General features: G+C 40.1%; 1 protein-coding gene across 2 annotated transcripts in view; it reads left to right on the forward strand.

Annotated features, from left to right (window-relative positions):
* GRM3 (glutamate metabotropic receptor 3) overlaps nt 1–12,888 on the forward strand; it is a 1,313,590-nt gene that overhangs the window by 1,251,658 nt on the left and 49,044 nt on the right. For both annotated transcript variants that reach the window (XM_085652908.1, XM_085652907.1), the window contains one exon: nt 6,570–7,636. In XM_085652908.1, coding sequence (XP_085509034.1) covers nt 6,570–7,636 — 1,067 coding nt within the window. The remainder of the gene's footprint in view (nt 1–6,569; nt 7,637–12,888) is intronic.

The following is a 12,888-nucleotide window of genomic DNA, read 5'->3' on the forward strand; positions in this document are numbered from 1 at the left end:
TATGGTCTTCCTTATTCATCCCTGTGAGGAACGACATTGATTGTTCCTCATTGTCTGGTGGGTTATCTTCACTAGCCAGTGAGATTACATCTGTTAAGGTGGGGATATCATTCACATTTAGGGAGATTTCATCATTAAATGGTTCTAGCATTTCTGCTTGTGTTCCTTGATTGGTCTTACGATGGTTCAGGTGCATTTTTGATAGTTTGAGTTTTCTGATGAAGCGATATAAGTCCATTCTGTTGCTAGGATAATTATACTCATTACTGCTACAGAAGGACATGCCTAATTTCAGGATTGATTCTTCGTCTTCTGTAAGCTTCATACTACTCAGATTGATCACTGTTGTATTGTCCGTTACTTCTTGTTCTGTTTCTTCGTATTGGAGCGCAGCGATCTTTTTGCTTGCCAATCTCGTGCTCCTTCTGTATCCCTCACCTCCTCTCCTTTGTCTCCTCTTCCTCGGCCTCTTCCTCTTCCGCGTCCTCTCGCCGTGCGATGATCTGTCTGTTGCTCCAGAAGCATAAAACGGAGTTCCTCGGTTACCGCTAGCCTTACATCTCGCATTTCTCTATTCCCATGCTCCTATATATATATCACGCTCCAAGTATCACCCGGCTGCTGAACTCTTATTCGACGGGTGCTGCTATCCACCAACGTGAGGGAATGCAGGTATGCGCAGCATTTCTGAAACTTTGGCACGGCGAGGGATGGCAACAAGGCACCAGCAATAAAAAGGAGGCACAGAGGCTGGTATCACAAAGGACGGCATTAATCATGTTGTGTGTAAGTGACATTTAAATAACATGACTTTCTTTTCATTCGAGAGGAAATGCAGCCTTTTAAACACAATGAGGTATTCACCATAAGGCTGTAAGCAGTAAAGTACACAATAACATGGCAGCCACAAGGTTTAACAATATACTGTGAACTGAATTAGTCCTTCGTCACTGGTCATGATAATTGCTACTCCAATGAAACCATTTGCGGTTGTATTTGAATGTGCTTTGTGCTTGGGGCACTGAGGAAGGCTAAACGCTGAAATGCATTTGCTCTAATAAATACCTTTGAAAACGTCCTGGGAGTGCTCTGCATTTTGGTAGCTGGAATATATATACATATATATATATTTTTTTTACAAAGCCGCGAGGCGAAACGCGTCTGTCAGGGGTTTTAAGGGGTCCGGATTAAAAACACTTTGTAAAAAGGATATGCCAGTGTGCTCTCTTCATTCAGCACACAATCTGTGCTGACAGTGCTATACATACATATATATATATGTATATATATATACACATATATATGCGTGTGTCTGTATGTATGTGTGCATTTATATAATGTTACTTGAATTTATTTCATTCTGTTTGAATAATAACATTTTTACTTTCCAAGGCCAGAGGTACCGACAGATAAGGGGCACGGCTATGGGCACCTGCTTCGCCCCCAGCTATGCGAACTTGTTTGTAGGCTGGTGGGAGAAGCAGGTGGCCTGGGCAGATGACAAAAGTGGATGGGTGGACCAGGTGATTTGTTGGAGACGATATATCGATGTCCTCTTCATTATTTGGAAGGGGTCTGAGATATCAGCAGAAGAATACATTTCCGCCCTTAACATAAATGACCTAAATCTGAGTTTCACCCATGAAATGAGTAAGAAAGAGGTAAACTTCTTGGATATCAGGGTCTTTGTAGAATCGGAAAAGATCCAAACAGCCCTGTATAGAAAAACCACGGCTGGTAATTCTATTTTGCATGGTCGTAGCAGTCATCCAGCAAATTTGGTTAGTAGTATCCCGTATGGGGAACTACTACGAATCAAAAGAAACAGCTCAAGGGAGGAAGATTACGACCATGCAGCCAACAGTAGTATCAGACGATTTAGAGCAAGGGGCTATTCATTGAAAGTTTTACAATCAACCCAGTCAAAAGTAGAAACAGTGGAAAGGCAAGCCATATTAGGGGATACTTGCCTCCGCAAAGACGATATGGGTAGTTTGAGACTGATTACTACCTATTCGTCAGCAGCTAGCAAAATAAGAGCCATACTATGCAGGAACTGGAAAATTCTAAAATCCGATAACATCATAGGGAATGAGCTCTCTGATCATCCACAAATAACATTTAGAAAATAAAGATCTCTAAAAGACCAACTAGTACAAAGTCATTTAACTAAACCACTCTCTTTTTCAGGACTGCAGAACCTTTATGGTTCATTCCCATGTGGGAAATGCAAAACATGTAGCACCAGCCAGAAAATTTTGACCTATCAGGTTCCTGGGAAAACGTCTCACAATAAGATTACTAAATTCATGACTTGTACAACAACATATGTTGTATACTGCTTAGAGTGCCCATGTGGCTACCGCTACATAGGTAGCACCATGAATGCAGTACAAATGCGCGTATTGGAGCACCAGAGAGCTATTGCCAAAAAAGATGAGAATTACCCTGTTGCAGGTCACTTTGCCAACCACCATAATAGTAACATAACTCTTCTAAAATTCTTCTGTCTAGACTGTATCCCCAATGACATCAGGGGAGGAGACAGAGAGAAAAGCTTACGACGTCTGGAATCCAGATATATTATCGAACTCCAGACTAAGTCACCTAATGGCTTAAATGCTGGGGAAGAGCTGATAACCCATCTATAACATAAACATAACATATAATTCAAGCAGCATTGTATCTGTTTAAGTTGCATAAACTAGAGAGGACTGAAAAATATATATATTTTTTTTATGAATTAAAAGCATATAAGGGTAATGGTAATATAATACGACTGTAATCTAAACGAATAAGAGTTTAATTGATGGTATGAATCAATATCAGCCCATTTAGGGCTTAATTACATGAATCAGGAATTATGAATTGTTCACGATGTTCTTTGGACATACCCTTATGAGACAACTGAAGAGAAAGATAATGCGAATGTAATGTTATAATGTTTATTTTGCACATTCTAAGATGGCGACTAAACTCATGTGAGTGAGTCCTTCCTCTAATTTGATGAAATGTTGTATATATGAACTTCCGCCTCGAGACGCGAGCTGACACTGACGAAAGCTACGGCTGAAATGCGTCTGTTTTTGCTTTGCACGAATAAAATCCCAACCGGGATTTAAACTAACACGAGTGCTGGTCCTTTTGTTGTCTAACATTGGAGCGTTTTATATATATATATATAAATACACATATATATGCGTGTGTCTGTATGTATGTGTGCATTTATATATGTATATATAGATATTTATAGATAGATAGATAGATAGATTTATGTATTAGGTACAATATTTAAATGATTAATTTTAAAATATTTTAAATTCATGTTTCCTCATAGTTACATGAGTGTCAATATGTATATATAAAATACATAAACATATACACATTTCTAATATATACAATATATAATGGTTTTCAACAACTGAACTAAAGTGTAGGAACACCTAGTTGCAATGTAAAGACTCTGATGTACTTACCTGCGATGTAAAGTCCCACAAAGGTAAAATAGTGAGGTAATGGTAACATACCCTAAAATTTCTTGTGCACATTTGTGACAAGTAACCACGCGTTATGTCAATACTTGGATCAGCACTTCACTCTCTAAAGAAAAAAAATGCACATTTTATTACACACTAGAGAGCCCTGAGTCACTTTTGCACCACCTAAAGTGATGCATGCCTGATGCGGGGCTCTCATTTCGATTTATGAAGCCACAGAAAGACACCATACCTGGCTTTAAATAGCCTCTTAAATCATGGCTAAGGCGACGCAGCGCAATTCGCTTTGCCGCTTTACTCTGCATCCAAGAGGCATTCCATCGCCGTTGTCGTGGGTTTTCCCATATGGAATTTGACACTGCCCCAGATTTACAAAGTGATGTAAACCTGGGGAATCACCAAATCCGTACGCCTTCCGAGGTGAGGTGGAACAAGGAGAAATATGTTTATCTCTCCTCGTTTCTTCCTCTTTCTATGTGGGCTGTTTCGAAGTGGGCTGCATTCTGCAGCCCACATAGACAGAGGAAAACGCCTCTTAGGGTTATTTTTGTGCCAGAAGGTTGCCCTCCCTGCATAAAAACAATCCTGCATGCAACTGAGGCACCTTTGCACCATGGTGCAAGGGTGCTTACGTTGGCACTAGGTTGCTGAAATGGCACCAGCGCAGGGAGAAAGGACAGGAATGCACCATATTGCTTAAGTACTGTGCATTCCTGCCCTTTCACTTTGGCGTAGGGCATCGCAGCAAGGTGCCTACAGCAAAATCCCATAAATAAGCCCCTTGGCATTCATCGTTTTAACATATTTTTTACTATGCTGAGCTGAGGGAAGCAATATATATATAATGTAAGTCCTGAGTGACACTTTTAACAGCTATTGTAAGGCAGTGTGGCATTATGCACCTAAATGCAAACACACCAGGCAAGAAGGCAGGGCCATGCATATCTTAAAAACAACGTTCTACTTACAGGGTGTTCAGAATGTTGCTTTTCCACACCGCTCCTTTAAATGCATTGGAAATGTGCAGGTCCTCATATTAAGCAATGATGAGGATGATGGGTAGTTATAGTAAAACTACTATGTAAAGGTAGCAGATAGATTGTAATTTTTTGTGTGTCAAGGCCTCTTTATGTCATGACGCTGGTCATTGTGTCACGGCACAGGTTCTATCGCTACAGGGTAAGGGCAGAATAAGGTCTTTTTACCTGCGTGCCGTTTGCCCACTGGATATATCCCGGCTTAAACTTAAATGATATTAAGAAAAAAAGATTAAAAATAGAAGATATCCACGAAGTGATGTCCTGTTTTTTGGAAGGCTCACTGATCACCTGTTAAAAACTGAGGTGTAATAGACGAGCACGTCTGTACTATAGAAACAGATTCTAGGATAAAATACAATGAAGGAGGATGCAGGTTAATTAATAGTTTTGAATTAGCTAATTAAATGCTGCAATAAGTACTATACAGTTAATTTTGGGCAGATACCACAGCGGAAGGTTTTTCGAGGAACTATATGCAATCGATCTTGTAAACAGCAAATTTGAAGATTGTAGTCATTTTTTGGAGACCAAATTGTATTTTTAAATATATTAAACGCATACATTAATGATGAAATAAAATGTACAACTTTGTTCTTCAAAAGAAGTGCATGAAGTCTGCTTTTCATAATGGATGGAGAAGGGTTTCCTACTGTGTTGAAACACTTTACACTTTACTGAACAAGTCTCTCTTCAAGGAAGATGGGAAGTAGACTGCAGCGGCTGCTGTGCAGGTGGAATGGTGTGGCGGGGGTGAAGGGAAAAGTACGAATGACAAAAACAAACAAAAAAAAAGAAAGTGAAAATAAAACTTACCTGACGCGAGTTCCTCGCTGCAGCACAGGCTCCCCTGCGGCCAATCCTGATGCTGCTCATGTGTTAAAGCAGCGTACGGATTGGCCTGAGTGATGTGAATTTGTACTCACAGAGAGACTTGGAAACTGTGCTTTGCTGTAAAAAACCCAGCAATGCAGCTGAGTTGGAGTCAGCTCAGTGCGCATGTCTGTTTGGTCGGCCTGAGACAGCCCGCCAAACCGACATGCGCACTGATAGCAGTGCCCACCACTCTCCTCTATGAATGCTCCCATGATGGCCCCACTCCCAAGACCAAAACCTGAAAAATAAAACAATAATAAACCCATTTTATTATCGTTTTATTTTACAGGTTTTGAGCCTGGAAGGGGGGCGACACTGGAGGTGAAGCAGTAAGTTAATGACATCATGAGTGGCTATAAACTTTTCCGCGGTCCACAAATTTTCAATGGGCAATTTCTGAGTGCAGTACATATATTAGTAGTCTCATTACTGCAAGAAAATTAAATTCCTTACCAAAAGGAAAGTGTGCTTCACATCTAGGTGTGCATGCAAAAAACCAGGGCAACTGCAAACACTTGCTATAATGTCTGTGATAATTCATCCCTTTTCATATACCGAAGAATTGCCCCCACCACACACAACCACCGACAATTCACGTATGCCTAGAATGCAAAGAAGTAACTGAATCTTACATTATAGGGATGACAATATCATGCTGTGATATTATTAGCTCCCCCAGGTAACCACAAGTAACCGTATTACTACCAGGTGTAAAAAAAAGAAATTACCACTGCCTGTTAGTGACACTACTAAACCATCAGTGTTTATAAATAATTAAAATACCACCCAGGTTTTTACAGAGTAGAGTTTATGGTTAGTCTACATTGGTTGAAGGTGATTTGATTTCAGTTTTAGGTTATCTTCAGTTTATTACCCGCAGTTAATAATGACCGATTCGGACCCATGCCTTTTGAAGCGATATTAATAGGTTACATTGAAAGTATTTTTGAGGAATTTACAATTAAATTCTACTAGGGTCGGTTTAACACATTTACTGCCCTGCTATTGTTGTGCATGCATTGAATTTATTATACTAAAAAAAAAACCTTGTTTGCAAACAATGGTTGTCATAAATGTTGCTAAAATGTTTAGTTTATTTGGATGCAATGTTCCATCTGTTCTTAAACGTTAATTCACCTGCTCTCTTTTCATTTCACAGCTCCATTCAGCCCTCCAAACACAGTGGACAACACAGTCAAGTTTGACACCTATGGAGATGGGATCGGCCGGTACAACATATTTAATTTTCAACTCAAGGGAGACAAATACTCCTACCTTCGGATAGGGCAGTGGGCAGAGACTTTGACGCTAGATGTTGACCGGATCGACTGGTCTCAAAGCACGACCCCAACGTCACAATGCAGTGACCCTTGCGCTCCCAACGAGATGAAGAACATGCAGCCCGGGGAGGTCTGCTGCTGGATTTGTATCCCCTGTGAAGCCCATGAGTACCTAGCTGATGAGTTTACCTGTGCCGCCTGCGAGCCAGGGAGATGGCCAAATGCAGAACTATCCGGCTGCTTTGACCTGCCAGAAGACTACATCAAGTGGGAAGATGCGTGGGCGATTGGCCCAGTCACCATCGCGTGTCTTGGCTTTGTGTCCACCTTTGTGGTTGCTGCAGTCTTCATCAAAAATAACGACACACCACTGGTCAAAGCATCCGGACGTGAACTGTGCTATATTTTGTTGTTTGGAGTTTTCATGTGCTACTGTATGACATTCTTCTTCATAGCAAAGCCTTCACCAGCCATCTGTACTCTACGGCGCTTGGGGCTGGGGACGTCCTTTGTAGTTTGCTACTCAGCACTTCTGACAAAGACAAATCGCATTTCTAGAATATTCAACGGCGTAAGCGAAGGTGCCCCGAGACCTAAATTCATCAGCCCGAGCTCGCAGGTCGTTATTTGCCTCAGCCTCATTTCAGTGCAGCTTGTTATTGTGTCTATATGGCTCATGATTGAGTCTCCGGGCACGCGGAGGTTCACTCTTCCCGAGAAGCGGGAAACCGTTGTTTTAAAGTGTAACGTAAAAGATTCTAGTATGCTAATATCCTTAACGTACGACGTGGTTCTAGTCATCCTATGCACTGTCTATGCCTTCAAAACAAGGAAGTGCCCAGAAAACTTCAATGAGGCCAAGTTCATCGGCTTTACAATGTACACAACTTGCATTATATGGCTGGCCTTCCTCCCCATATTTTACGTGACATCTAGCGACTACAGGGTAAGTCTTTAGAAATGTGATCTAAGATTGATGCATATTGCACATACGGAAGCACTGATATATATATATATATATATATATATATATATATATATATTTATACTTTTTCTAAAGCACCTTGCCAGAAATTGTTTCCTCAGACAGTGTATTTTCCCTGAATTATTGTTTTGATCCAAGGGTTGTGGTTTGCCAGTCTTGAACAGTAAAAGCGTTTTACAAGACTGTGACTCCGCGAATGTACATACATTGTCTAATCAATTTCTTCAAACTGCCAGAAAAGCTCAACTTTCCCTTCAATTGATTAAAACCTCGCACCAATGACAAACTATAGAATGCGCAGTTGTATTAGTCATTGTCTCTGACCTCTGTTCAGTAAAAGGACTTCATATCTAGCCTGAACACATTTAAAAGAGGGAACAGAATATTGAAAATCACTGAAAAACAGAAGAGCTTATTATCGATCAGGCATGACAATTAAAAGCGTGCTTTGCAATGTCCTGTTCACAGTAATACATTATCTCGGAGGAACATTGTCAAGTTGTCTTACAAGTATGATGGTGAGCAGGCAACACGCAGTGAATTTGTCGGTTGAAAGGAAAAGATTTTAAGACAGAGGTTTATCAGAGAGACTATGTGCTCTTTGTATGAGATCGGGTGCCACCAATTGACCCCCTAAAACCTCCTGCAGTTGGTGTACCAAACACTTATTATAATCATCAGTATCGCTTTGATGAAAAATAAGAAAAATAGGGAATAAAAAGGGAGGGAGAGCAAAGGCATTTGCGCATCCTGGACTCTCCCCAGACACCACCGATCTGGGAGACAACCTTTACAACGCAGTCATTACATCGCACTACATTTACAGCGCAGTCAATACATTGCAACATCCTTTACAACGCATGTCACTACAACGCATCCATTACATTGCATGTCACTACAAAGCATGACACTACATTTCATGTCACTACAACGCAGGCATTACATCGCATGTCATTACAAAGCATACCATTACAACGCATAGTAACCCTACACTATCCAACACTTCCCCTACTGTTGCACCCCCTGGAGTTAGAATAGTAATTTTTACCCCTACACTATCCAACACTTACCTTAAATGCAATGTAACGTATGCGTTGTAATGGTATGCGTTGTAAATGTAGTTTAAAAAAATCATTGTAGTGGTATACGATGTAAATGTATGCGTTGTAAAGGATGTTTCGATGTAAAAACTGTGTTGTAAAGGCATGCGTTGTAAATGTATGCGTTGTAACGTCATACATTCCACAGATCTACATGTGGGACTCAGAATTCACAAATCCGACTCTGGCTCCAGAACCCTGTAAGAAACATTTCATACAGAACCTGGTCGCAGTACAACCAATCCATTCTGCACTTGGCCGAAATCTGTGAGCTGCAGGAGCTGGTCATCTGTGGCGGGTTGGACGCAGGGGCTGGCAGTAGGCCATGTCCTAAATGGCCCAACCAATCTGCCCACAGAAGAAGGCCATGCACAAGTGGGGCTAGCTGCTCTCAGTCAGTTGGGAGAAGCACTGGGCCGAAGCCGTGTGGCCAAATCACACACTGAACAGCCAGAGGTCCAAATTCAATGCTTAATTAACACAGATTTTCTAATTTATTACCACAGGCTTGCTCTGATTATTTACTTTTCACATAGGATTATGCAGTGTCCTCACACTCTCCAGTGTTATAATTATCTATTTTTTCCCTTCTAGAAAGCCCCCTTTTTGAGCTACTTATGTTGATTATTTAGACACGTGACAAATATAGAAGGCACTTTACTGTCAATATTTATACAATATGATAATCATGCCCGCTCAAATATATTCACAGTATTTAATCTGAAATGAACTTTCTGTTCTAAGTAATTGTCGCTGAGCTGTGATCAAGGTTTAAGGAAAACTGATAACTCTGTTTTTCGTTTATTATTATTATTCAAAGGGCATTGTTTTATAAAAAGAAAATACGTAAAAGGGCATCAGGACACTTTCTGCTAATAGTTTATTCTCACAGATTCAACAATGGGCAGATAATGTTATGTAAGATGGGAACAGAGTGAGAAGGGTTTGAATTTTGATCACTGCACATTACTCTTTAATGTGGAGTACGGGACAAATTCCACAAATCGCCTTTTCTCCCGTAAGCCTCCAGAAAATACGGGCTGGCAAGCGTGAGCAAGACTTGGCATCCGCTAGCGCGATTTTTTCGAATGCGGGCAGTTGTGGAAGGGTGCAAGCTCTACCAGTCAGAGGGCTTCAGCTCAAGAGAATTAGCTGCAGCTCGAGTAGATTTGCTACTAATTATTTAATTGATTATCAATTATGTAAATTGTGCTACGCATATTTTAGTTACATTTTAGGTGTGGGCTAGTAGGTTTGTAGGGGCATTGGGTGGGGAGTTAATTAAGTAATAATTAAATTAGAACTATTTTTTTATTGATAATTAAACATTTAATTATTTATTACCTATGTACATTGTTTAATTGTTTTGTACTATATATAAATATGTTATGTTAATAATGTTTCTAATAAGAGTTTAACATTACTTTCCCTACTGCTGCTCAGACAGGAGTGAGAATAGCCAATTTAACCCCCTCAAATGTTACCGAATTCCCAACTGTTGCACAGACTGGAGTGGTAATAGTAAATGTAAGCCTTCCGAAGTCAAACGCTTTCCCTACTGTTGCAGAGACTGGAGTAGGAATAGTAAATGTAACCCTTCCGAAGTCCAACGCTTTCCCTACTGTAGCAGAGATTGGAGTAGGAAAAGTAAATCTTACCCCTCCGAAGTTCACCACTTTTCCTACTGTTGCACAGACTGGAGTGAAAATAGTAAATCTCATCCTTTCGAATGCACATTTCCTACTATTGTGCTTATTGGAGTGGTAACAGTAAATCAGCATCTCCAAATTCTAACACATTGCTTACTGTTGTGCTGTATGGAGTAGGAACAGTAAATGTTACCTCTCCGAAGTCCAATACTTTCCCTACTGTTTCACAGACTGGAGTGGGAATAATAAATCTTACCCCTCCAAAGTCCAACACTTTCCCTACTATTGCATTGCTTAAAGTCTGAATAGTAAATCTAACCCCTCCGAGCTCTAACACTTACCCTACTCTTGTGCTATTTGGAGTAGAAATAGTACATTTAACTACTCCAAAGTTCAGTTCTTTCCATACTGTTGCGCTGACTTGAGTGAGAATAGTAAATCTAATCCCTCCAAAATCTAATGCTTTCACTACTGTTGCTTAGACTGGAGTGGGAATAGTAAATGTATCCCCTCCAAAGTCCAACGCCTTCCCCACTGTTGTACTGTATGGAGTGGGAATAATAAATGTTATCCATCCAAAGTCCTACACTTTCATTATAGTTGCATAAAGTGGAGTGGAAATATTAAATTCTGCTCCTCCTAAGTGCAACATTTTCCCTACAATCGTACCGTTTGGAGTGGGAATAGTAAAGTTGACCCCTCAAAAATCCAATGCTTTCCCTGCTGCTGGACAGACTGAAGTTGAAATTTTAAAATGTTACCCCTCTAAAGTCAAACACTTTTCCTTCTGTTGGGCAGTTTGGAATGTGAATAATAAATGTAACCCCTCCGAAGTTCAACTATTTGTTTAGACTGGAGTGTGAATAGTACATTTCACCCCTACGAAGTCCGATGCTTACCCTACTGTTGTTTAGACTGGAGTGGCAATTGTAAAAAAAATGTATGTTTGAAAAGCTTTATTGAAAAATTAGTTAACAAGTAAAGACATCAAACATAGTATAAATCAATAACAATGCTAATATCAGTGTTAAAGAGACAAAAAGCATTTTATGGGGATTTTAGAGATAAGGGGAAGGAAAGAGGGAGAGATAGGAAGGGAGAAGGTAGGAGGGGGAAAGATGGTAAGATTACAAAGGTAAGATTACAAAATATAAACTCTAAAGACAATTACGGCTTACAATCAAATGAAATAAATGAACAATATAAAAATGATCAGTATAAAAAGCGATATAACATGAGGAACCTATAAAAGATAACAAGAAGGAGAGAGTCGGAGTCCTTCAAGGAGGTTTAAAATTGTATAAGTTAATATGCATAGATTTCTTCAAAGCCAATTGATCCAGGTAGGTAGTGAGGGGTAACCAGAAAAGATCAACATTACTTATTGGTTTGCAGGAGGAGGCTAAGGCAACATCAAGTCTGTGAAAATGACATAAAGTGTTCCACCAGCCTTGTATGGAGACGTTTGTGAGAGATTTCCAATTAGATGAGATGTGTTGGAATGCAAGAGCAAGCATGAGATCGAAAAGGCCATGTGAATGTGCAGGTAGTTCTAAAGAAACAGAAAGACTACCCAGAAATAGAATAGTGACTGAGAAAGGAGCAGAGAAAGTAAAAATGTGAGAAAGGTATAACCAAACGTTTCCCCAGAAAGCAGAAACAACAGGACAGAAAAAGAGCAGATGGAGAAGATCAGCATTGGAAGCGCCACAAGTCCAGCATTTAGAGTCAGAAGCGGATAACAAACGAGACAAGGAAAGAGGAGAAAGATAAAGTCTATGATAAAGATAAAATAAAGATTGGGTAAGAGAGGCAGAGCGAGAAATGTTAAGGATCTGGACCAAAGCTTATCCCAGAGAGCAACAGACCAAGTTCAACCAAAATCCGCTTCCCAGGAAAGCTCAGTCTTAGTTTTGGTGCGATCAGGATTAGGAGAGGCGAAACATTTATAGATAAGAGATGCTTTAGGGAGGGTGATGAGAATACTAAGAAGAGGAGATGGAGGTACTGATGAGAACGAAGAAGGAAGAGAATAATAACGGTCAAGAATTATTGCCATAAGGGTGGTAAATTTCTGTAAAAAAGATCGGGGACAGTGAAATAAGAGTTGAAATTGGGGAAAGGAGCAAGGTAATGATCCATCAAAGAGTTGATTAACCCACATGACGCCTCTTACTCTCCAAGATTTCCAAAAGATGGGCCTGTTATTTAAAAGGATAAATGAATTATACCAAATGGGTGTATTCAAAAAGGAATCACGTGTAATAGTAGTAGGATGGACCAAGGGTCTTAAAAGAGAAGAGGTATGTTTGAATAAGGGAAATGAGGAATAGGGAGTCTTGGCAGAGAAGCGTACCACTTCATCAAAGGAGAAGGGCAACAGTAATGTTTGCTCAATGAGAAGCCAAAGAGGGGTAAAAGGAGAAGGGTTTGATGAGAGCCATCTCGAGGCTTGACGTAAAGA

This window comes from Triturus cristatus, chromosome 4_1 (genome assembly GCF_964204655.1).
Source record: "Triturus cristatus chromosome 4_1, aTriCri1.1, whole genome shotgun sequence".
NCBI classification, from domain to species: domain Eukaryota; kingdom Metazoa; phylum Chordata; class Amphibia; order Caudata; family Salamandridae; genus Triturus; species Triturus cristatus.